The sequence below is a fragment of the Protopterus annectens genome, chromosome 1.part0, assembly GCF_019279795.1.
Source record: "Protopterus annectens isolate FY-2018-M chromosome 1.part0, PAN1.0, whole genome shotgun sequence".
Taxonomy (NCBI): domain Eukaryota; kingdom Metazoa; phylum Chordata; order Ceratodontiformes; family Protopteridae; genus Protopterus; species Protopterus annectens.
Window position 1 is genome coordinate 637845687 of NC_056725.1, and position 27108 is coordinate 637872794.

At 43.1% G+C, this 27108-nt stretch overlaps 1 protein-coding gene across 1 annotated transcript in view; it reads left to right on the forward strand.

Moving 5' to 3' along the window:
- Window positions 1–23327: 23327 nt before the first annotated feature.
- Window positions 23328–27108, forward strand: part of LOC122793057 — a 1451532-nt gene continuing 1447751 nt past the window's right edge. The window contains exons 1-2 of the mRNA XM_044060785.1: window positions 23328–23909; window positions 24292–24427. Coding sequence (XP_043916720.1) covers window positions 23328–23909; window positions 24292–24427 — 718 coding nt within the window. The remainder of the gene's footprint in view (window positions 23910–24291; window positions 24428–27108) is intronic.

Here is a 27108-nt window from a genome sequence, read left to right on the forward strand (position 1 = left end):
CGGAGCAACCGACGACCGGGATGCATAAAAAGCGCAAAGATAAGGACAGGCACCCGAGACCCAAACCAGACACTGAGGCCTCTGCTAGGCCAGTCGCCGGTTCTCCGGTTTTCAGTGAGGCGCCTACGCAGACCCTGACGACCACTGATTTACAACCCCAGGTGGCATCCGACTCCCAAGCAGAGATTTCTGGGCCTCCAGAGCCTTTATCTTTAGGCCCTTCCGGCTCCATTGCTGAAGGGGATTCTGGTGTAGTTGAAAGGCCTTCAGTTGCTAAAGGTGTCTTCAGACCAACTACACTTACTATAAAATCCTATGCAAAGCTGAAAACTCCTTTAAAAGTAAGTAAGCCTGTACAGCAGTCTCCAGTACAAGGCCCCATGCCTAAGAAACAGATGCCTAAGATGGCTGAAGATTTAATCACCCTAATCAGGTGTTCCTATCCCCCTTCTGACAAAAGGCCTAGACAGGAGGAGGACTACGCTTCATCTGACCAGGTTTCCATTTCCTCAGATTCTTCTGAGGAACAGGAATACTCCTTTCCCCCTTATGAAGACTCTGATGCTGAAGAATCTATCCCTTCAGCATCTCCCCCAGAGGACTACTCTTTTGGGGAAACTTTACATACCATGAGGGAACATTTCCACTGGGAAGGCCAAGATTACTCTTATTCTAAGAAAAAGCTCCGGGAGTTCCTTTTTCTACCCCAGCACAGACCCCTTGCTATTCCACCTGTGTTAGACATTGTGGATGATGTTTATTCAGAATCTAGCCTTAACCCAGATTCATTACCTCCTGCACCAGCCAAACCAGACAGATACTACAGAGTCCCTGACTCACACAAATTCCTATATAAAAGTCCTGTTGCTGACCCAGAAACCATTTCCCAGGGTCCCAAAGGGGTTAAGGCCTCTATTGCTAAAAATCCTGTACCCTCTGAAAGGGATTCTAGAGCACTAGACAGATGGGGAAAGAAAGTATATACCTCAGCTACTCTAACTATGAGGGCCTTAAATTGCCAGTTTGATGTCTCAATTAAAACAAAAAATGGTCATACATTCAGAGCAGCCTGATTACAAGGAAATGCAAGATTTGTTGCATGCAGCAGAACAAGTGGGTAAACATACTTTGCAATGTGGATTTGATTCATTGGAAGCTTCTTGTAGAGCAGCAGTAACAGGGTCTGTCATTCGTAGGCATGCTTGGTTAAAAGAACAAACTTTACCTGATCATGTTAAAGCAAAGTTATTGGATGCACCTTTACAGCAGGATGTTTTATTTGGTGTGAAAGCAGAAGAGGTTTTAAAGAAAATGGAGGATAAGGCAAAATCCATGCAGACAGTCAAGGATTTTTTACAGGTTCAACCCCCTCGTTTCAGCAGAAATTGGCCAACCAAAATTTGGTCCTTTCCAACTTGTGACAGACCACAGAGGGGCAAATACAGATGCCCAAGGGGCAGAGGTCAGCCACAAGGCTCTTACAAGCCTCGACAATGGGGTGCCACAACCCAGAAAGGAGGAGAAGACGTCTCAAACTTTCAGAAGACAATCACAATGACTTACCCCTCAGACTGCCAAGCAAATCCCTCTTGGCAGCTCCCTTGGGAGGAAAACTTGCACTCTTTGCAGGCAATTGGCACATCTTCACAAAAGACAAATGGGTCCTAAATATTGTATCTCAAGGATACAGGTTCCACTTTCACACTTTACCAAGGATAAAAGGAATGCCAAATCTGCCACCAAATCAATGGGCAGAGGCTCAAAGACAAATTACAGCACTTATGGACATGAGAGCAATTCAAGAGGTTCCTACACAGGAGCAAGGACAAGGATTTTACTCAAAACTCTTTCTGGTTCCTCGAAAGGACAAAGCCTGGAGACCCATTCTGGACCTTTCAATTCTAAACACATACCTGGAAGTACCCAAATTCAAGATGCTCACACTACAGCAACTTCTTCCCATGCTGGGCAAGAAGGCTTGGCTAGTAACGTTGGACCTCAAGGAGGCATACCTGCATGTCCCTATCAGACAACATTGCAGAAGATACCTCTGATTTATAGCAGGTTCAACTCATTACCAATTCTCTGCACTGCCCTTTGGCTTATCTACTGCGCCCAGGGTCTTCACAAAATGCCTGGCACCAGTAATTGCATACTGCAGACAAAGAGGAATTCAAATATATCCATACCTGGACGACTGCCTTATTCAAGCAGAAAGCAAGGACATTCTTTTAAAGCATCTGGCATTTGTAAAAAATTTACTAAGTTGCCTAGGGTACACAGTAAACGAAAAGAAGTCAAAACTAGTGCCCTCACAAGAGATAATATTCCTGGGTGCCAGCTTAAATACAACGGCCCAGATGGCTTATCTCACGCCAGACAAGCAAGGACAACTGACTCAGTACTTCAAAATGATGGCAACAAAGACCCAACTCCCTGCAAGAAAAATTCTGCAGGCCTTGGGGTTCACGGCATCTTGCATACTACTAATTACATATGCCAAACTGCATATGAGGAAATTACAATGGCACCTGAAAAGCATATGGGCTCAACACAGCCACAGCTTGGAAACAATAATACCACTCATTCCCTGCCTTCAACAGGAGTTTCTATGGTGGGCTCAGGCATGTCACCTCAACAAGGGTCAGCCTTTCACCTTACCCACAGCCAGGCAAACAATAACAACAGATGCATTGGATTATGCCTGGGGAGCACACATGGCAGGACAGTGTATTCAGGGCAAATGGTCTGCAGATCAAATGCATCTCCACATCAATCAAAAAGAGATGCTAGCTGTACAAAATGCCCTAACAGCTTTCAAGGACCTCCTACATCCAGGGCAACCTCTAATAAAGACGGACAACACCACAGTGATGTGGTACATAAACAAATAAGGGGGCACACATTCCTACCCCATATGCAGGCAAGCAATGACCTTGTGGAACACAGCACTGACCTACCAAGTTCAACTACAAGCACAATTCCTGCCAGGAAAGAAAAATACTTTGGCAGACAAACTAAGCAGAAATATCATGGATCCTCACGAGTGGAAACTAGATCCACAAGTATTCCCAATGATAACTCAAAAATGGGGGAGCCCAGACATAGATCTGTTTGCCTCCCCCCAAAACTACCAACTACGGAAATTTTGCACAAGGACATACCACACACTAGCTTGGAAAGTGGACGCCTTTCATTCAGTTGGAAAACATTAACAGTGTATGCCTGCCCACCACTGCCTCTTCTGGCAAAGGTGCTCCTGAAAGCCAGATTAGAGAGGTCACAAATGATACTCATTGCTCCAGACTGGCCACGCCAACACTGGTGTCTAATATTAAGGAACATGGCTCAAGGCCCACCATGGATTTTACGTCAAATTCCTCACCTGCTGACTCAGCAAAACAATCAGTTTCTACACAGCCAGCTCAAGACTTTAAATCTGGCTGCATGGCAGATTACCTAAACAACCAGTCAACACTCCTCTCTAAAGCTGTTATGGATGTTATTTTGGAGGCCAGGAGACCCAGCACCAGGAAAACCTACTCAGACAATTGGAAAAGATGCTGCACCTGGAACCAGGCTAAAGGCCAACATCCTCTTGTCCCAAATATTCCTCAGATTCTGCAATATTTAATTGAGATGCTGCACAAAGGCCTTTCCTTTTCATCTGTTAAGATCCACGCTTCAGATATTTCAGCTCATTACAACACGGATCCTCCTATATTTTCACATCCATTACTAAGACAGTACCTCAGAGGGGCTAAGAACATAAGACTGCCCCGGAGAGCACCAACACCAACTTGGGACCTCGATTTTGTTTTGGAAAAACTTACACTACCACCCTTCGAACCAGCTTTTTCAGCCGATTTGCAATTTTTATCATGGAAAACTGCCCTGCTGCTAGCAATAACTTCAGCACGAAGAGTCTCAGAGCTACAGGCCCTAATGGCAGTGGAGCCTTTCATCATTTTTCATCAAGACTCTCTTTACGAACTAACTCTTCCTTTATGCCAAAGGTGGTATCCAGTGTGGCCCTAAACCAAACCATTCATTTACCCACCTTTTATCCAAACCCCCAGAATAAAGGGGAAAGGCTCCTACACTCTTTGGACATTCACAGGCAATTACGTTTCTACTTGGATAAAACTAAGACTTTCAGAAAATCTGACCAACTCTTTGTATCCTATGCTGCAGGATCACAAGGAAAGGCTATCTCAAAACAAACCATTTCAAAATGGATAGGACATTGTATCCGTTTCTGCTACACACACCATGGGAAACCTGTACCTGGTAACATTAGGCCCCATTCCACCAGGGCTACAGCAACATCAGCAGCCTTCCTCAGAGGAGTACCAACCAAGGATATTTTGGAGGCTGCAACTTGGAGTTCAGTGCACACCTTCACCAAGCACTACCACTTACCTTTATACTCAAAAACCAGAGCTGGCTTTGCCACTGCGGTTCTGCAGGGCCTACTAGCTTCTCCAAACCCTGTTTAGTACCAACCGCCCAGCCTTAGCTTTGGGATTCAACCCAAGTGTGATGACTGCAGCAGTGTAACATGATGAACATAGTACAGTTTTGTACCTACCATAAATGTAGATGTTTGAGTGTTCACACTGCTGCAGTCCAGGTTACCCTCCCACCATCCCCTCTTCTTACCTGGGTTTTATCTATACCTCCCATTTTTATACAATCTATATGATGTATTTCTATATGGTGTATTTGCTTACAGCTGTAGCTATTGTTTTCTACTTATGTATGTTTACTTAGGATTATGTATTGCCTTCCTATTTGGGGGCACCTGACATCTGGGGCAAGAAAACTGAAGAAAATGGTGTCGGCTGCCTCTTTTATAGCCCTGTCGCACTGACGTCAGGGAAAAAGCGGCCGCAACCGACGCCGGACCAAGACTTTGGAATTCAGGCCGACTGCGGGACCGCCTGACGGCAGATAACCCAAGTGTGATGACTGCAGCAGTGTGAACACTCAAACATCTACATTTATGGTAGGTACAAAACTGTACTTTTTCTCTGATGACCAGGATTTGCCCTTATCTACCTATGAGGATTCTGATGCAGAGGACTCCATTCTCTCTGCTTCCCCTCCAGAGGATTTCTCTGTTGGTGTAACCTTGCATACTGTTAGGGAGCATTTCCGCTGGGAAAGCCAGGATTACTCTGACTCCAAAAAGAGGCTTAGGGAATTCTTACTCCTGCCTCAACACAGGCCTTTAGCTATCCCTCCTGTACTGGACATTGTAGATGATGCCTTCTCGGAATCAAGCCTGACCCCTGACTCTTTACCTCCTGCTCCCAGAAAACCTGATAGGTATTAAAGGGTGCCTGACTCTAACAAGTTCCTTTTTAAAAATCCTACTGCGGATCCTGAGACCATTTCACAGGGAACCAAGGGCATTAAGGCTACTACTGCCAAAAATCCTACCCCCTCTGATAGAGATTCCAGTGCGCTGGATAGATGGGGTAAGAAGGTATACACTTCTGCAACTTTGGCCATCAGGGCCTTAAACTGACAGTTTCACATGTTAAAGTATCAGCAGCATATTACTGGATTGCTTAAACAGAAAATGATGTTGATTCCTGACTGTGCTGAAAATGAAGAATTACAGGATTTGGGTCTATATTAGAACACCAAACGTTCAAAATTTCTAGTGTTCTAATATCGACATGTTTTCAGCGAACGCTGAAAATATCGAAGAAACAGAAAACCAAATTTTTTCTTAGGGAAAGAATTTGGTTGTCCGTTTCTGTTGCTTCAGTATTTTCAGTGCTGTGGTGGAAAGTTACGTGGACGTGAGGGTTAGGGCGGGGTAGGTGAGTTAGGGTTAGGGCGCGGGTGAGGTGACTCTGCGATAATGATGGACCTTAGGGTTAGGGTTTGTGTTAAGGTAAGTGGATAGTTTAGTGTAGGGTTAGGTGTAAGAGTTTAGGTGTATGTGTGTGGATTGCTGTTTATTTGGTGCACTTGTGTTGTGTGTATGTGTTTTGGAAGCAAATTTTTTCCCTAGGAAAAAATTTGCTGTTCTGAATTTTCGATGTTTTAAATTTTCGATTCATAGAGTTCGATAATAGAACACTCGACATTTTGAATGTTCAGTGTTCTAATACAGACCCCAGGATTTAATGCATTCTGCTGAACAGAAACATACTTTGCAATGTGGTTTTGATTCATTAGCAGGATCTTGCAGGGCTGCTGTCAGTGAGTCTGTACTTAGAAGGCATGCTTGGCTTAAGGAGCAATCTTTGCCAGATCATGTAAAAGCTAAATTACTGGATGCTCCCTTACAGCAAGACCGCCTGTTTGACAACAAAGCAGAAGAAGTACTTAAAAAGATGGAGGAAAAAGCTAAATCAATGCAAACTGTTAAAAGATTTCCTGCAAGTACAGCCTCCCAGATTTAGTAGGCATTGGCCGTCTAAGAATTGGTCCTTTTCTGCCTCTTCCAGGCTTTCTCAGTCCAAACCCAGAACCAGTAGAACACCCAGGCTTCAGTCCCAAGGTACTCACAGGCCTAAGCAGTGGGGGGGCTCCCACTTCCAAAGCAGGGAGTAGTAAGACTCCCCCTATGGTAAACTGTCTCAATGACTTAACTTTAAACCTTCCAAGCCCTTCTCAACTGACTGTTCCTTTAGGGGGAAAGATTACCCTGCACGCAAAAAATTGGGAACTCATTACCCAGGACAAATGGGTTTTAAATATAGTTTCCGAAGGGTACAGATTCCACTTCCACTCCTTACCAACCCCAAACGGTTGGCCAGACCTATCCCCAAATCAGTGGGCAGAGGCTCAAAAGCAAGTTCTCTCTCTTTTAAGCATCAGGGCTATTCAACCTGTCCCAGAAGAAGAATGGGGGCAAGGTTTCTACTCAAGGCTTTTTCTGGTACCCAGAAAAGACAATTCCTGGCATCCTATCCTGGACCTGTCTATCTTAAACGCATTTTTGGTAATCCCAAAATTCAAGATGCTAACTCTTCATCAGCTGCTTCCCATGCTAGGCAAAGATGCCTGGTTGTCAACACTGGATTTAAAGGAAGCCTACCTGCACATCCCAATAAGGGGATCTTGCAGAAGATGCCTATGCTTCAGAGCAGGCTACATGCACTATCAGTTCTCTGTACTGCCCTTTGGCTTATCTACTGCGCCCCGGGTATTCACAAAGTGCCTAGCTCCAGTCAATGCATTTTGCAGGCAAAGAAATATTCAAATATACCCATACCTGGACGATTGTCTAATTCAGGCAGAAAGCGAGGACATACTATTAAATCATCTGTCATTTGTAAAGAAATTGCTAACTTCTCTGAGGTACACCATAAACAAAAATAAATCACATCTTGCATCCTGACAACAAATTGTATTCCTGGGAGCAAGCTTGAAAACAACTTCCCAGATGGCGTACCTCACGCCAGAGAAACAAGTTCATTTGATAGCCTACTTCAAACTACTGGCCAGAAAGACCCAGCTATCTGCAAGGAAAATACTGCAAGCCCTGGGGTTCATGGCCTCTTGCATTTTACTAATTCCATATGCAAGACCGCATATGTGGAAACTACAATAGTATCTAAAAAGCCTATGGTGTCAGCATTCTCAGGATCTAGAATCAATGATTCCTATCATACCTTGTCTACAGACAGAGTTCCCTTGGTGGGCAGAGGCCTGCCACCAAAACAAGGGACTGCCATTCACTCTACCCCCTGCTGCCCAAACCCTAACAACAGACACATCGGACTATGCATGGGGGGCTCACTTGGCAGGGCAGTGCATTCAGGGCAAATGAAACCCAAGTCAAATGCACCTGCATATCAATCAAAAAGAAATGTTAGCTGTACAGAATGCTCTGACAGCCTTCAAGGACCACATTCTTCCAGGACAATTATTGGTAAAGATGGACAACACCACTGTTATGTGGTACATAAACAAGCAGGGGGGAACCCATTCATACCCTCTCTGCAGACTAGCCATGGCTCTGTGGGGCATGGCCTTGAGCTACCAAGTGCACCTACAGGCTCAATTCCTGCCAGGAAAACTAAATACACTGGCAGACGACCTAAGCAGAAATTTCATGGACCCACACGAGTAGAAATTGGAACCAAAGACATTCAACATGTTGAGAAACAAATGGGGGACCCCAGAGATAGACCTGTTTGTCTCCCCCCAGAACTACCAATTGGACAAATTCTGCACAAGGACTCCCCACAAACAAGCTTGGAAAGTGGCTGCCCTGTCCTTTACCTGGAAAAAATTATCAGTTTATGCCTTTCCCCCTCTGCCTCTCCTCTCCAAGGTGCTACTGAAGATCAAACAAGACAAACCAAGGACAATACTGATTGCACCAGACTGGCCACGCCAACACTGGTACCCCGTCTTGCACAGTGTGTCACTGCTGGCGCCATGGCACCTGCCTCAGACCCCTGCCCTGCTGTCCCAGCAGGAGGGCTAGATTCTGCACCCACAACTTCAAACCTTAAACTTAGCAGCCTGGCTAATTACCTGATCTCTCCGTTACCATCCCTCAGTAAGCAAGTGATGGATGTCATTCTGGAGGCAAGGAAGCCTAGTACTAGAAAATCCTATGCTGAAAAATGGAAAAGATTCTGTTCCTGGAGCCAGACTCAGGGGATGGGCACAGCAGCACACAAATTACCTCATATTCTTCAATACTTAACTGAGATGCTTCACAAGGGCCTTTCCTTTTCTTCCATCAAAATTCATGCCTCAGCCATTTCAGCTCATTACAATACAGAGCCACCCCTCTTCTCTCATCCACTGCTGAAGCTATTCTTCAGAGGGGCCAGAAACTTAAGACCACCCAGGAGAGCCCCTACTCCAGCCGGGGACCTTAACTTTGTATTGGAAAAGCTCACTCTACCTCCCTTTGAGCCAGCTGCAAATGCAGAGTTGAAATTCCTTTCTTGGAAAATAGCCTTCCTTCTAGCCATCACTTCAGCAAGAAGGGTATCTGAATTACAGGCCCTCATGGCAGTGGGGCCTTTCATCATCTTTCATGCGGACAGGGTGTCCCTCAGGACCAATCCTTCCTTCATGCCCAAGGTGGTATCCAGTGTGCCCCTTAATCAGTCCATTTATTTGCCAACCTTCTTTTCTAATCCACAGAACAAAGGGAAATGAATACTGCACTCCTTGGACGTGCACAGACAACTTAGATTTTATTTGGACAGGACTAAGCCTCTCAGGAAAACTGAACAGCTGCTGGTTGCATTTGCTGCAGGGGCAAAGGGGAAGGCCATTTCAAAGCAAACCATTTCTAAGTGGATAGGCCATTGCATTCATTTCTGCTATAAGCACCATGGAAAACCTTTCCCACAGGGGATAAGACCACATTCTAGCAGGGCTGCATCTACCTCTACAGCCTTTCTCAAGAGGTGTCCCTACCAGGGACATCCTAGAAGCTGCTACCTGGAGTTCTTTACATACCTTTACCAAGCATTACCACTTGCCAGTTTTTTTCTAAATCCAGATCTGGCTTTGCCACTGCAGTCTTGCAGGGCATTATAGCTGGTCCTAATGCTATCTAATTACCTCCTCCCATCCTTTGCTTTGGGAATCTACCCAAATGTGATGACTGCAAAAGTGAAACACGAAGAACATAGTACAGTTGTGTACACTTACCATAAATGTAGATGTTCGAGTGTATTCACTGTTGCAGTCCTGGTTACCCTCCCTCCAGCCCCCTGACTTGTATTGTCTATACCTCTATTCTTGTTTACTATGCTTAAAGCTTTTTGGTGTATTTGCTTTTTTGTTGGAGGTGTAACCTTGTATATAATTGCTTCCCATTATGGGGGCACCTGACATCTGAGGCAAGAAAAACTGATGTAATGGTGTCGGCTGCATGCTTTATACCCCTGACTACCTGACGTCATGGAAGATGAGACAGCAACCGACACAGGACCCAAGACTTTGATAATCAGGCCGACTGAGGACTACTGCAAGCAGATAACCCAAATGTGATGACTGCAACAGTGAATACACTCAAACATCTACATTTATGGTAAGTGTACACAACTGTACTTTCTCCCTTTGGCCAGGAGTAATTACCACAAACTTTCTCAAAGACTGGATCTACTTACACTAGACAGGGGAGTTCATAGGTTCATAGGTGTGTACTAGGCTAATGGCCCTGGAGCCTTTACAAACCTAGCCCATAGGATTACCCTGGCATCGTGCCACCCGACCTTAGTTCCTAGTGCCTTTGTCGAGTAGAGCCACTGGAGTGATCCCCAGGGTGAATTTTCTATTTCCCATCCACTCATCAAGGTTTCTCTTGAAGAGGGCCAGTGAGGTGCTTTTTTTGACATGTATGGGAAGTCTATTCCATAGCAAGGGCAGTCTCTGGGTTATGAACCTGTCCCTCCAGCACGTTCTGTTGATTGTGGTAATGAGGTTGAGGTCACTGGAGCATGTGGTGTAGAGGGATTGGGATTTCTTTAGATGTAGCATTTCTGACAGAGCTGGATCAGACATGACTTTGTATGTCAAGCAGAGATTGCCTCTAAGTAAGCGATATGAGACAGAGAATAGTTGGAGTTTTTTGAGTCTGTCCATAAAGGACAAGTGTTTGAGGCCTAGGATCCTCTTTGTGAGGTACTTTTGCGGCCCTTCCAGTTGTTGCAGGTGTCTAGTGAGATACATGCCAAATGGGGAATTGTACTCGATGACTGGCCTAATGAGGGAAGAGTAGAGGGAGACAATGACCTCTTTCTTCCTGGACGCAAAACCCTTAGTAATGAGATGTGCCATATAGAACGATTTTCTGACCATACTGGCAGTCTGGTGGTCAAAAGAGAGGCTGCTGTCAACCTGTGTTCCCAGATCTCTTAAAACGCCTTCTGTGTTTAGTGGACTACCATCGATGTGGTAATTCATGGGAACTGGGTTTTGCCAAAGGGGATGACGACACAGTTTTTGGCATTGAGCTTAAGGCCATGATTCTGACACCAGTCATTGGTTTCAGTGAGGCTTTTCTGTAGGATGTCAACATCACTTGGGGAGCTAATAATAGCTCCCAACTTGCAATCGTCTGCGAACTTAGTCAGCCAGAGACCCTTTGTGTTGGCCTGGATTTCAGAGAAGTAGATACCAAACAGGAGAGGAACCAAGACCGAACCCTCTGGGACTCCACTCATGACTGGTAGGCAGTCTGACTTGGAGTCCAGTACTTTCACACTGTGGGTTCTATCTGTAAGCCAGTTTGCAACCCACCTAGTGATATCGGGGTTGATGCCTAGCTTAGTGAGGTTTTCTATGATTCCTGAATGGGGAATGATATTAAATGCCTTGGTCAGATAAAGGTAGGCTGTATGAACCACCTTGCCTTCATCCACAGCTCTGGTGACTGACTCAAAGAAGTCAACCAAGTTGAGCAGGCATGATCTACCCTTCACAAAACCAAATTGTGTGGGATCCAGAGTTTGGAGATTGCCTATATCCTTGTTTATTAGGTCCATGATGATGAGTTCTATAGCTTTGCATTTCAGACTTGTCAGGCTAATGGGGTGATAGTTCCCTGGGTCTGTATTCGCTCCTCCTTTGTGGAGATGGATGACTGTAGCAGTGTGCCATTTGGTAGGGACAAAGCCTGAGGTGAGACTGAGATTGAACAGGGCACACAGGTGAGGTGCCAGTTCACTCTGTAGTTCATGTGGAACACAGCGAGGGATATTGGCAGGTCCCATGGAAGCTGTATTCTTGGTCTTGGACAGTGCTGTTTTAACCTGTGCAGCAGTAATACTGGTTGCCTGGCAATCTACTGATATTGTGATTGGTCCTCGGGGGGGGGGGGGGGGGGTAAAGTTAGCACTGAATCTGTCGGCCAGTATATTGGCAATATCTGTTGGCTCGGTATAGGAGGTACCATTGTGCAGTAGCTCAGAGCAAACCTGGGTATTGCCATCGAGATTCTTTACATAACTATAGAAGGCCTTGTGGTTGTCTTTACTATCTGCTGCAATTCTGTTTTCATAGCTAGCTTTAGAGGATTTGATGAGGGATGTCATCTTTTTGTTGAGGCTGATAAGGGAGTTTTTCCAGTCTTGGGACCTCACCTTGTTACGCATCAGTTTCCTCCTTCTGTTGTAGAGTTTATTTATGGCAGGGGACCACCAGATTGGCTTCCTTTTTTGGAGGAGAGCGTCTTGGTTCTTTTGGGTATGGCAAGATCCGTGCATTTGTGTACATGTTTGTACAGTGCATTGGTGTATGATTTGGTCGTCATGCAACTATTCTCTATTTGCATGGGTGCCATGAAGTTAGCCACTTCTGTTTTTAGGAGCTCAAAGTTAGCTTTGGATATGTTTTTCATTGTGGTTACCTTTGCGGGGGGGGGGGGTTGTGGATTTCCAGGGTGATTAGTTTGTGGTCGAATCTAACCAGGGAGGAGTTAACTACTGGTGTAGAGCAATGGTCACCCATGTTAATAATGACCAGGTCAAGGATGTTGCTACCTCTAGTGGGGGTAAGAATGAGCTAGTCCAGGGCATTTGAATTATTGAATTCCAGAAAACGTTGGGCAAGTGTATTGGTACATAAGTAGTTTTCCCAGTTAATGGAGGTGTAGTTGAAGTCACCCAGTATGAGAGTGTTAGGTTAGAGCCTAATATTCTCTAGTGTGCTTAGGAACGTGGAGTTTGGTACACACCATAGTCAAGCAACTTCAAATGACTGCCCGAGTGATTAATTTCTAATACTTTTTATACCTTATTTTCACGAGAACATGCAGCAGGTACTGAGAGTCAAGAAATCCTGCTACTACTATAAAAATAAGGAAGAAGAAATCCTGCTACTAGTAAATCTTATGTTAATCAGTGGAAAAGATTTCTTACTTGATGCCTTGCCTGTAACCAGGACCCCATTCTGTATTTTTATCTCTAGTTCTCAAATATATATGAGTTACTCTCCTATGGCCTGTTTATGTCTTTGAAAAGAGGGTATTTATCAGCCATTTCAACATGTCTGCCCATTGATCCTCCTCTTCATTTCACACTTTAAACTGTTCTACAAAGAGGTTTTTCTGTTTATATGTAGTCACCTACTATTTAGATGACAATTGGGATGTGTACTTTTTGCTGGGCAAGTTATTTCTGTCTATGTTTGAACAGGGCATTCTGTTTTTGGTAGACTAGCTGATTTATTGCTTTGACATCTGCAAGAGAGTATCTGAGTTGTGACCATTCATCATAGGTTAACCTTTTTGCTTTTCCATCCACGTAGGGTTATCTGTAGAAAAAAAGCATATATGCCATTACAACTTTTAGAACGTTTCTTGAATCTAGCTATCTCCCTAATTTCTTTCAGAATTTAACTGAGAGTGACAATAGATTCTGTATAATCTGGTCATGCTTTTGCAACTCGGCTATTATTCTATCAATATTAAGTCCTTTACAAAAGCTGTACTGCTGTGGAATTCTAGTAACTGTCAGGTCATAGGTAAATAGGTTCACAACAGATTACTAGGCTAATGACTCAAGAGCCCTTACAAGCATGGCCAGTGGAACCTGGATTTACCCAGATTTTCAATACTTAAGGACTAGATTATGGCTTAGGTTTGTGCCTGTGCCTTTGGGTATTTTTACATACTGCCCCTGTCCATAAGGGACATAGGCACCACCACAGGAGGAAATGAAAGACCACCAAAAAAAGAAGAAATAGATACATATTGTAGCACTATCTATGAAGATTCTGTGGAACATAACAAAGATGTTAAATGTGTAGAAGAAGTAAAATGAAGAATAGGATGTTCAAATGTACAGATTATGAAATGGGATGGTAATGGCCAGAGAGACTGAAACAAAATTAAGAAAATCCTGTAATTAGAAAACCCCAGGCCCAGATGCAATACCTAACTTCTGGCTAAAAGTATTAACATCTTCACATAAAGATTTAGCCATGAATAAGAACTATTAATAAGTGCACCCTGGACAGACCCCAGCCTGGCTAACAAGAGGAAAAACAATGCTCCTACTTAAGAGTGAACCTGCATGCTACCCTAAAAAGTATAGACAAATAACTTGATTTTCAGTGAAGTATAAACTATACACCAGAATTGATGCTGACACTTTATAGTCATTTAGAAGAAAACTCAATTATGGTAATATAACAGAAGGGTAATAAAGGAAAGCCATATAGAACAAAGGATGGTTTGTAGTTAAAGTTATTTATTATATGTGACAGTAGGTGAAGGCTGCCAGCCTAGACAGATAGAATTTTGCAGATAATTCTGTCATTTGTAAATATTAATGTAAGCCACAGGTTTGTTCTCTTAAATATGAAAAGACTGTAGTGGATGTGGAACTGCAAAAATGTGACAACAGTGCACTCTGCTGTAACAAAGCTAAGTCAATTCTTTGATGCCAGGGCTCGGCTTCGATAAGTCTGGATGAAGGAATTCTTGCTGTTGTTTTAAGACCAGAGTTAATGACTAGAATTTGCATGTATAAATGTCCTTTATTGCTCTGGTTTCTGCCCAGGTGACAAGGAGCCAGTTGGCTGAGATGTGCCAGGCTAGGAGGACTGGTGTATGGAAACCTGACTAAGGCAGACCTGATTGCAGCCTTGATCACAGCTGCATCAGAAAACAGCAACCAGGAGGACAATCAGACTGGCAGTGGAGATGTACCACCCTCAGAGAATGGACAGCTCAAACTTTCTGCAGAGGACTTAAAAATCCATCTGGAGCTAAAGAGACTTGAGTTGGAGGCCGGCCAAGCGTTTGGAAATGGAAGCAGCTGAGAGACTGAGATGTCTGCAGGCTGACGAGAATGAGAAACTTCTATGCCTGGAAGCTGAGGAAAAGGAGAGGCAGTGGCAGCATGAGAGGGAGATGCTGACTCTTCGCCAGAGTCATGGAGGTAATGGGGAAGGGAATAACTGGACCCCAGAAGCACAAAAAGTCAGTAAATTTCTTCCGCAGCTTAAAGAGGGGGATAATTTTGATTAGGTTCATAGGTAGGTACTAGGCTATCGGCCCTGGGGCCTTTATAAGCCTAGCCAAAAATGTTCCCTGGCTTTTGCCACCCAAGAAAATTATTTTCCTGTGCCCCTGTCAAGCAGTGCCACAGAAGTGATGCCCAGGGTGAATTTTCTATTTCCCATCCAGTCGTCAAGAATTTTCTTAAAGAGGGCCAATGAGGAGCTTTGCTAGCTTGATAGTTTCATTCATATGTTTGAGAGGGTACATAAACAGTATGATATTGATCAAAGGCTCATGGCAGATGAAAGTTTGTGTGAATATGTTGCTGAACTGAGCTCATAGGTGGGTGAGTGGATGTCAGGTCACCACTTTTGAAGGGCTGGCAGATCTTTTGGTGAGGGAACAAGCCCTTAGCACTTTGCCTGAGGACATGAGGATCTGTTTAGCTGATAGACAATGTGCTGCTTCAAATGAGTTGGGGAAGAAGGCAGCCCTATACCTAGCAAGCAGTACATCCCTGCACAGGAAAGTGGCTCCCAGTACTGCTCATGGGTCTAAAGGAACCCATGGTGGCCAAGGACTGCCCCAACAGAATCTGCCAGTAGCAGGGGAAGCCACTAGTCCAGGTACATGTCCAAGGATCTATGGTTAAATGTTTTGAATTCAACCAGTGGGGCCATGTGGCATACAGATGTCCATGGAGGCAAGGTGGGGAACAAAATTTGAGAGAGCCAGTAAGTGGGAAAGACAAATTGCCAATAGTAGGTTGACTTGAGACAACAAGGGTACCAAACTATCATCCTGCAGATGTCCTGATGGATAAGGATTTGGCTGAGGCAGTACCATGTACTTATGCAGTTACACGCAGTCACGCTTGGAGACAAGCATGTGGGTCTGGTAGCCTGGCGGAGACTCAGACAGACTGCATACTTGCAGCCAGGACTGGTGAGGTAGTTACTTCAGGGAGGGAGCTATTCTGTAGATGTGAGAGTGACTGCAAAGGTAGAGGTGAGTAGTAGTACCCAGGCTGACAGTGAGGCACCACTGTCAGAGGATGCCAGACTTCCTATGGAAGGAGAGCTGGGAAGGGTTGCAAATAGAGAGTTGAGACAGGCTTAGCTCTCAGACCCTACATTGCAAGTCCTGAGGCAGGTAGCTAGTGAGGGACCTGATTCTTAAGGGAAGAGGGAATCAGTATACTGGGACAAAGGGTTACTGTACAGAGAGTGGCCCCATGAAAAGGGCTAGAAGGTGAGAGGGTACAGCAGTCGGTAGTGCCTAGAGCCTACCGTCTGGTGCTTCTAGACATAGCCCATGTATTCCCTTTGCAAGTCATATGGGCATAAAACGTACAAAGAGACGTATTATGCAGAACTTCTTTTGGCCTGGAATTTCCAGAGATGTAGCAAAGTACTGCAGGACCTGTGAGCAGTGCCAAGGGGTGGGCAAGGCAGGGGACAAGGTGAGAGCTCCTTTGATGCCTTTGCCAGTGATTGAGGAGCCATTTCAGGGGGTAGCTATGGATATTGTGGGGCCTCTGAGTACCCCAAGTTCCACAGGGAAAAAGTATATCCTAGTGGTAATAGATTATGCTACTCGATACCCTGAGACAGTGGTTATGTCCTCCATTGAGGCAGAAAAGGTTGCAAATGCTTTGTTAGAGATTTTCATCAAGTTAGGTTTCCCAAAAGAAATACTGCCTGACAGAGATGCCAGTTTCATGTCAGACCTGCTGGCTTGTCTGTGGAAGTCCTGTGAGGTGAGGCCCCTGAAGGCCACCCTCTACCATCCCCAGACTAATGGTCTTGTTGAGAGGTTAAACTTTACAATCAAGTCCATGCTACGGGCATTTACCGACCAGTTTGAGAGGGAGTGGGACAAATATTTGCCCCATCTGTTGTTTGCTTACAGAGAGGTTCCCTAGGAATCCACAGGTTCTTCACCCTTTGAGTTGCTGTATGGGCATAGGGTGAGGGGACCTCTAGATTTAATTCATGATGAGTGGGAAGGTGAGTGTGAATCTCACAAGGAGTCTGTTGTGGCATATGTCCTAAACCTCAGGACAAGTCTCAGGGAACTCTTTGGCTTGGCCCAGAAGAACCTGGCAGGAGCCCAACAACAGAAAAAGTTGTGGTATGACAGGAATGCTCGAGCTAGAGAGTATGCTGTGGGGCAGCAGGTAATGGTTCTCATTCCTGTCAGACACGACAAGATGCAAGCAACTTGGGAGGGACCCTAAAAGGTGGTAAGAAAGGTAAGTGATGCTAACTGCATGGAGGAACTGCTAGGCATGAGACAGGGGCACAAATTGTGCCATGTTTACATGATGAAGCCTTACCATGATAGGGAGACCCTTGTGCTGAACATTTGCAGTAGATTACAGGAGGAGTCTGAGGGAGATCTGGTGACTGATCTCTTCAGTGAGACTTGGACTGACACCTCAGTGGAAGGGGTAGCAATGTCCCAGCAGCTATCTCCTACCCAGGTTAGAGAAATCCGAGCAGTGTTACAGGAGTTTGGGGACATGTTCACTGGGAAACCAGGGTGCACCCACCTGGTGCAGCGCCAGGTGGATACAGGACCTCAAAGGCCTATTAGGCAGGCCCCTTATAGTGTGCATGAGAGAGTCAAACAGACTCTGATGGAGGAGAGACAGGAAATGTTGAAACTAGGGGTAATTCAAGAGTCCAACAGTCCCTGGGCCTCCCCAGTGGTGCTGGTGCAAAAGAAGGATGGCAGCACCAGGTTCTGTGTGGACTACAGGAAATTAAATAGTCACACAGAGTCAGATGCTTACCTCATGCTTGGACAGATGAGGCCCTAGAGCAGCTGGGTGGGGCTAAGTATCTTTCAACTATTGATCTTACCAAGGGTTAGTGGCAGGTGCCCTTGTCTCCCAGTGCTAGAGAGAGGTCAGTCTTTGTGACTCCTTTTGGCTTGTATGAGTTCACAAAGATGCCGTTTGGGATGAAGAATGCCCCAGCAACTTTCCAGAGGCTGGTAGATCATATCCTAGCAGGAGCAGGAGGGTTTGCCCTTGCTTTCCTCGATGATATTGCTATCTACAGCCATTCCTGGCAAGAGCACCTTCAACATGTCAGGGAGGTGCTGAGCAGACTACAGAGGGCAGGGTTGACCATTAAGCCGAGCAGATGTCAGGTTGGTATGGCAGAGGTCTCCTACCTGGGACATAGAGTGGGGAGTGGTAAGATCAGGCCAGAACTTGCCAGAGTGGAAGCCATTCAAGCATGGCCTGCATCTGTTACCAAAAAGCACGTGAGGGCATTATTTGGGACAGCAGGGTACTACAGAAAGTTCATCCCCAGTTATAGTACCACAGCTGCTCCCCTCACAGAACTGACAAGGAAGAACAGGCCAGATAGGGTAGTGTGGGCCACAGCATGTTAGCAGGCATTCCAGAAGCTTAAAGAAGCTTTGGGAGGACCCCCTGTGTTAGGCAATCCAGATTACAGCAAAGAATTTGTTGTGCAGGTGGATGCTTCAACCCATGTTCCTATTAGATGACTGAGGATGCATTCTGTCTAATGCGTCTTGGTCAAACTTGAAAGGACAAAAAGGCAAAATGACGAAGCGGCATATAAGCAAATTCTTTCCCTGGAAAAGAAATCGCTTGGCCACTTCCGTTACTTTGCCATTTTCGGCACTGTAGTGTGATCTCAGAGTTTGGTATATTTAAGTAGGGGGTGGGGGGCACTGACCCCCATGTAGAGGGTGGTGAAGCCCCCCACTTTATGCAGTGTTTTAAAGTTTTTTTTTTTTTTTTTTTTTTTTTTTTGGAACAGCGATTTTTTTCCCCTTGGAAAAAAATTGCAGTTCTGAGGTTTCGACATTGTAAGCTTTCACTTACATGGGGTCGATTAATCATCGTTTGCTTTTTTAAATGCTCGATGATGTAATATAGACCCTTCAAACCATGAGGTGGGGGCTGTACTTAGCCATATTTCTTCAGAAGGAGAAGAGCACCCAGTGGTTTATCTCAGTCGTAGGCTCCAACCCAGGGAGAATGCTATGCAGCTGTAGAAAAGGAATGTCTAGCCATAGTCTGGGCACTGCAGAAACTTCAGCCTTATCTGTATGGAAGAAAATTTACGGTAGTGTAGATCACAACCCCCTAACATGGTTAAACAGAGCCAGCCAGCAAAATGCCAAGTTCCTAAGATGGAACCTAGGGTTGCAAGCATATGATATGTCAGTGCAGCACCGCAGTAGGATTAGCAGTGCCAATGCAGATGGGCTCTCAAGACAGGGAATGGGGTAAGGTATACTAGATAGAACTAACCCTCTCAAGTAGCATTTCTCAAGGGTCACTTGAAAAACTAGCTTGAGTTCTCCAGGGGGAGATGTGTGAGGATAGGTAAAGGCTGCTAGCCTAGCCAGATAGAATTTTGTAGATTATTCTGTCATTTGTAAATATTAATGTAAGCCACAAGCTTGTTCTCTTAAATATGAAAAGACTGTAGTGGATGTGGAATTGCAAAAATGTAACAACAGTGCAGTCTGCTGTAACAAAGGTAATACGTCAGTTATTTAATGTCAGGGCTCGGCTCTGATAAGTCTTGGTGAAGGAATTCTGGCTATTGTTTTAAGGCCAGATTTAACGGCTAGAATTTGCATGTATAAATGTCCTTTATTGCTCTGGTTTCTGCCCAGGTGTAAAGTATGTAAATGTAGTTTCTGTTAGCCTGGGAACATTCGACTCACCACTCTGCCTTGCCTGTGTCTGTATCTAAGTAGGATTTTAGAACTGTGTTTTCTCTTAGAAATAGCTAGGAACTAGGAAGATTAGACTAAGTGTTTTTCTGTGATGTCAGATCTTTTGCTACTGTATTATTTTAAACACTTCTCTGTGATCTCTGAACTCTTGACTAGCACTGTGTAGTAAGAAGTATTGTCTTGTGTTTTTATTATTTATTATTAAATATTTTTAAACCCTTTCAACTGTGGTTGTTTTGTGTAGACATAATTTAAGCTCTTAAGAGTACTTGCATGTATATAGTGATGCTGTACCAAGTCACTAAAATAGCTTTAGCCCTGGGCTACACTTACCAGTTGGATAATAATATTGAACAGTAATAATTGGACACCCTTTTAAGGGCCTTTGGGTAGCTGATAAATATTAGTGGGTGGTGGCATTGATTTCTACTGTATAGACTGGGCAGAAAGGGGGCACAGCTGGACAATCCATGCCAGCCTTCGCCAGGAGTGTCTGTGTGGTTGTATAAACTCTTATCTCAAAGTGTGTGTGTGTCAGCTACTTGGGCAGGGACATGAAGCACTGGTTGGACAGAGAGGGTGCTGGAGATTTTAGCTTGCCCACTAGGCTGAGATCTGGACCCTATAGCTATGCCAGTGAGGAGTCTTATTGGGGACCTGGAGAGAAAGGGAGAAACCAGCCCCAGACTGACTGTGATCTCTGTGTGCTATTAAGGGAAATTGTACTTTACTGTGTGTGTGTATTTGTTATTCTTTCCCTATATAGACACCCCTTACTGGTGTTAATGGTGAGGATTGAGGCTCCTTGATTGCTGGGCCAGTGCTCGGGTGTCACATTATATATTATATAATATGCTATATATATATATATATATATATATATATATATATATATATATATATATATATGGTTCCACTTGAAATCATCGAATTACCATTTAATCGAATTGCAAATCATCGCGACCAAATCGTCGAAAACTCATTTCATCAAAAACTCATATCATCGAATCACAAATCATCGAAAACTATAGAGCAACTGCAAATAACATTCCACAAAGTATGTACTCCGCCCCCCACACCCCCCGTAAATAAATATACCAACTCCAAGGTTGCACTACAGTGGGGGAAAGAGGTTATTTCCTAACCCCACTGTAGTGCAACCTTGGAGTTGGTATATTTTATTACGGGGGGTGGTGGGGGTGGAGCCCCCCACCTGGGGGGTGCAGGGGGGCTTGCCCCCCTGCATAAACATAGTAAACAGTGTCTGGGGTGTTATTTGTAGTTGCTTTATAGTTTTCAATGATTTGAGATTCGATGAAATGAGTTTTCGACGATTTGGTCTCGATGATTTGCAATTCGATGAAATGGTAATTCGATGATTTCGAGTGGAACCATATATATATATATACATATATATTATTATTATTGTTATTATTATTATATAAGTCCATAGTGGAGAACTGTAAAAAGGAGAAGAATCTTAAGTATGGCATTGATAGACTACAAAAAAGTATTTGACAGTATCCCACATTCATGGATAAAAGAGTGCTTAAAATGTTTAAGATACACCCTACACTGATAAGCTGCATCACAGCAACCACGAAACAGTGGCAGACCACTTTGCAGTTAAGCCACGACAAAGGAAAAGTTATTATTCCAGGGATAAAAATTCAAAGAGGATATTCCAGGGTGACTCTCTGTCACTGCTGCATTTTTGCCTTGCTCTTAACCCATTAAGCTGTCTGCTAACATATTAAGTCATGGCTATAATTTAGCTCCCAGAAAGCAACAAAGTGTATAGACTTCTCATCTTCTCTTTGTAGATGATTTAAAACTGTATAGCTCATCAGATGAGGAACTGAAAGCACAACTGCTAGTAGTCAAAACTTTTTCAGATGATATAAGAATGTCATTTGGTCTTGATAAATGTGCAAAAGTAACCTTTAAAGCTGGAAGGTTGCAGCACCAAGGAAACATCAGTTTGGGAAAAGAATGTGATATACAAGAACTTGAGCAAGAGAGAGTGTATAAATATTTGGGAATTGATGAAGGATCAACAATGAAACATGAACAAAAAAGGAACATTTTAGAAGACTTAAATTAATCCTTAAAACAGCATTGACATCTAGGAATAAAGTTCAGGCTATAAATCAATTTGCTCTTCCTGTCCCGACTTACAGTTTTGCAGTAATGGACTGGCCCCAAAAGGTGTTGGAGAGAGTAGACAGGAATACAAGAGGAATGCTTCATGCTCATCAAATCATTTATAAAAATCAGTGCATACCAAGTTATTTATTCCCTGTTCCGAAGGAGGTATGAGCCTCCTTGAAATTGATTAAATATACAGATCTGCAATCATGGGATTGCATACGTATCTGCTGACCTCACAAGACCCAAATATGAGGAGAATAGATCTAAGATGACTTAACTGCTTAGTCTAACAGAAGCATATTGGCCTTAAGAGAAAATGTAAATCAAACCAGAAGTAGATAAAAATAAGGCAGCAACTGAATGTGCCAAAAAACAAAACAAAAAAGAATATAAGTTGAAGGATCAGATGAGAAGGCAAGAAATGTGGAAAATGCATGATATAGGTGCAAGTATAGAAAATTACAGGAACAACCTCGTGTTTATCAGGCTCAAACTCAGGAGTGGTTAAGGAGAGTCGAAGGCAAACCAAAAGATGAAAGGTTAATATTGGCCGCCCAAGATAGTGGACTATGTACATGTTGCTTTACAAAGTCCATTGAACATGTGGGAGAAACAGACAAATGTAGGTTTTGTAAAACAGAATTGGAAACAGTTGCACAACTTGTTGCTGGATGTGACAGACTAATGGCAGAAGGATTTACTGAAAGACATAATAATGTGGCAAGACTTTTGCACTGGGGATTGTGCAAACATTACAATACTGAAGTAGCTGAAAAACACTGGAAATATAAGCCACAAAGCATCATAGAAAATGAAGTCTACATCTCATGGGATCACCCATTACTAACAGTTCAAAAGATAGATGCGAGAAAAGTATATGCTGCAGCAAAAAAAGTTGTCAATTGCTGAGAGTAGGGTAAAACACTTTAAATTCTTTAATAGTCCACAAACAAACAAACAGTATAGGTAAGCGCTTTCGCAGTTAACTGCTTCCTCAGACCTTAATACAAAGACAATTAATCAAGATGCATTTATACATTACTACATCCAATGATATCGATTTAGTTAATGAGGCAAATTCCTTTTCCTAAGAACAGGTTTTAAACAGACGGCACTGTTCAGACCTGGAGGGGCATATGCTTTTAATCAGTTATCCACCTGAGTTCCACACATTCTGTTTCATTACTCACATCACCTTCTCTTAAATTTTCTAAGATTTTTTGTAGCACTAAGAATTTAAAACTATGGTTGTCTCCTGCTTCTAAGACATGCTTTGCCTCAAATGATAGATTGTCTTCAGCTTTTTTGGAGAAAGCCCTGCCTATAAGACAAGAAAAGAGAATAGGAAGGTCACGCAGTCGCAAGATAGAATTGAGATCGGGAGCAGATCCTCCACCTGTGGTGAAAGGTCCAAGTTCATTGGGCCCACAGACACGCAATCGAAGATAACTAATCTAGTTTTTAATCTGTCTTCCACTGAACTGACACGAGAAAAATGATAGTGCTAGTGCTAAATAAAGGTCTGTCATTTATACCTGCTACTAAACTTGATTTAGTGGAAACAATTTTAGAATTAAAAATGTTTGTGAGAAATGTGATGTTAAAAACAGTTTTTATGGATGAGCATAGTGCTTCCAATGATGGCAATGTTTTTAAGAAACCCAGTACTTTTATACCAGACAATTCACCAGCAATGGAGGCTTTTATTAATTTATCTGAAGATGACTTAAGGAAAGATTTTAGTGGAGGTAGTAAATCGATTTTTTTTAACTTGTCTTGTAAGGAATATGAGGCCTTAAATTCATTAGTGAGAGACGAGCACTTGATTATCAGACTGGCAGACAAAGGAATTGGCATAGTGGTTTTAGATAAACAGGTTTATATGGAAAGAATGTATGACATGCTTCGTGATAGAAAAGTGTATGCAGTTCTACAGAAATATCAGGAGAATGGCATTATAGATAGGTTGAATTTCTACCTATATGATATGCTGATGACAGATTTAATAGATTATTCATTGTACACATACTTCTGTGTTGAGCACCCAACTATACCTGTGATATATGGTTTGCCTAAAGTACACAAAGATCCTAGACACCCACCCTTCAGACCCATAGTATCCGGCAGAGGTTGGCTCACATATATATGCCGAGAAACAACTTTGATGGATTCTGGATAAAATAGAAACAGTGTTGAGGGATAGTAAGCAGTTTTTAGAACATCTGTTCATTTGGGCGAGGCATAGAAATGAGGAAGCAATCAAAAAAGCTTTTTTTGTAACCCTAGATGTCAATTCTCTGTTCACGGTCATTCCTAATGAAGAAGGGGTTGAGAATGTGAGGCAACTTCTTGTACGAGAAACTAGGTGTATTAATACAAAGTTAAATATGATTTGCACTCTGTTAGACATGATTCTAGAAAGTAATGTTTTTCTCTTTGAACATGAATATTTCCTTTAGATTGTAGGTGTTGCTATGGGCACAGCATGTGCCAACACATATGCAAATTTGGTTCTTGCAAACTGGGAAAAGGAAATAGTTTTTAACAATGATAGTTTCAAGGAGAACATCACCTTCTATAAACACTTTGTGGATGGTATTTTTTCATCTGGCATGGTGAATTACTGGAATTGAAAGAATTTCTACAGTTCTTGGAGAGTAGCACCGTTTTTTTGTCCTTTACCCTGCATTATTCTGAAGATGAAATTAGTTTTCTAGATGTGTTGATTACCAAAAACATGTTAAGTAATTTCTCCACCAAGCAGTATAGGAAGGAATGTAGGAAAAATAGTATACTACATCATACTAGTATGCATCCCAGTCATACTACTAGGAATGTAGTTAAGAATCAGGTACTAAGGTGTAGGAGACTGCATACAGATGCAAAACCCCTAAGGGAAGCTTTGAATGGACTTACTTCTGACCTTATGGACATGGGCTATAAAGCTGAGGAAATAAAAAAGGGTATGGAAGAGGTTGATAAACTGGATAGAACAAAAACTAGACCATATTATTCAGAACAAACTTCCACTGAAGATGGGAGAGGGATAACATGTAGTATGAAGGTGAAGAATAGGATGTGTCTGACTTATTCAGCAGGGGTTAGTAGAGTTTTTGAGGTAGTGAAAATAAACTGGCCCATCTTGTTAGTAGATCCTAAAATAAGCATGGTAGTAGACTCTACCCCTAGGTTTAGTTTTAAAAACTGTAAAAACCTGAAGCAGCGACTTTGTTACAAGCAGAACAGACGCAAGGGACATCTTGTATCACAACGCAGGAGAACTCATGCATGTAGACTTTGCAAAGCCTGCCCTAGTATTTGGCCAGTTTGTATGGTGATGCATCCCATTTCTAAGGAGCCTATAGAACTCTCATTCTATGCAGATTGTTCCACTAGAAACATAGTATATATGGCTAAATGTAAACTATGCGAATGTTTCTATGTTGGAAAAACTAATCGTATGTTGAAGTAGAGGGTACTGGAACATCTTAATGATATACGTAATAAGAAACTGACTAATGCACTGGCAAAGCATGTCTTAGAAGCAGGAGACAACCATAGTTTTAAATTCTTAGTGCTACAAAAAAATCTTAGAAAATTTAAGAGAAGGTGATGTGAGTAATGAAGCAGAATGTGTGGAACTCAGGTGAATAATTGATTTTAAAGTATATGCCCCTCCAGGTCTGAACAGTGCTGTCTCTTTAAAACCTGTTCTTAAGAAAAGGAATTTGCCTCATTAACTAAATTGGTATCATTGGCTGTAATAATTTATAAATGCATCTTGATTAATTGTCTTTGTATTAAGGTCTTAGGAAGCAGGCATCTGTGAAAGCGCTTACCTATACTGTTTGTTTGTGGACTATTAAAGAATTTAAAGTGTTTTACCCTACTCTCAGCAACTGACAACTTTTTTTTGCTGCAGCATATACTTTTTTTGGTTTGTCTGATAACAGTGGCACTCTATATTTTTTACAATAGATGCGAGAAAACCAGATATAGTGGTCCATGAAAAGAAGACAGAAGTAGCTTTGATGACTGAAATCATTACACCCAGTGACTACAGTGTCTTGCGTACAGAGAGACACAAAGTCATAAACTCTCAGCATTTAGGCTGAAATGAGACCGATGTGGACTAAAGATAGCCAGACAGTTCCAGTAGTAGAAGGAACAACAGGTCTTATAAAAAAGAATCTACAGTCATATTTAGATATGTTATTGAAACATATAACTCCAGACAAATTGCAGGAGTCATTACTGGGCACATTGTGGGTTCTACGAAGAGCACTTCTGGATAACATCAAAGATTGAAACAGTACTAATTTCATGAACTTTAATCTTACTGTGACATAAGGAATGGATTCCATTCCCATCATGGTATTGGAAACCCACAAAACTAGCAGAAATAAAAAAAAAAAAACAGGGAACTTACAACTCACTGTCCATTGATCCAAACTGTGTTTGAAGAGGGTCAGGGAAGGGCTCTGCTTCATGTGAATAGATGGTCTGTTCAAGAGAAAGGGTAGTCTCTGAGACACATATCTGTCTCTCACTCATGTTTTATTTATGTCTTAGTCCAGGTTTAAATCATTGGATCGGGTAAATGTCCTTCAAGGATGCATCTGCAGTCATAACAAATGGGTTGTCCTGTCGTCAGGCAGCCCTTCGGTCGGCCGGATTCCAAAGTCTGGGTCCGGCTGCGGCTGATGTCGCACTTCACCCGACGTCATCTCTGCTGGTCTTCGGGTATAAAGGCATCAGCCGACGCCATTTTCCTCAGTCTTTCTTGCCGCGTGGCGCCCGAAGCAGAAGCTGTTCGCAAGTGCCGGTCGGTCAGATCCAGAGATTAGATGACTCAGACATTACAGACCAGCCAGAGGCTCCTTGTTCTACTTATGAAGATTCAGATGCTGAAGAATCCATTCCATCTGCCTCTCCACCAGAGGAATTTTCCTTTGGGGAAACCTTTCATGCCATGAGAGAACAATTCCAATGGCAGGGACAAGATTTCTCAGATTCAAGAAAAAGGCTTAGGACATTTCTGCACTTACCACAACATAGGCCCTTAGCTATACCTCCAGTACTGCCTGTTGTGGATGATGCATTTAATGATGTTTGCACCGCTCCTGATACTTTACCTCCAGCCCCTGCCAAACCAGATAGATTTTACAGGGTGCCAGACACTCATCACCACCTATACAAGGCCCCACTTGCAGATCCTGAGACTATATCCCAGGGGCCTAAGGCAGTAGCCTCGACCTCAGCAAAAACCCTATTCC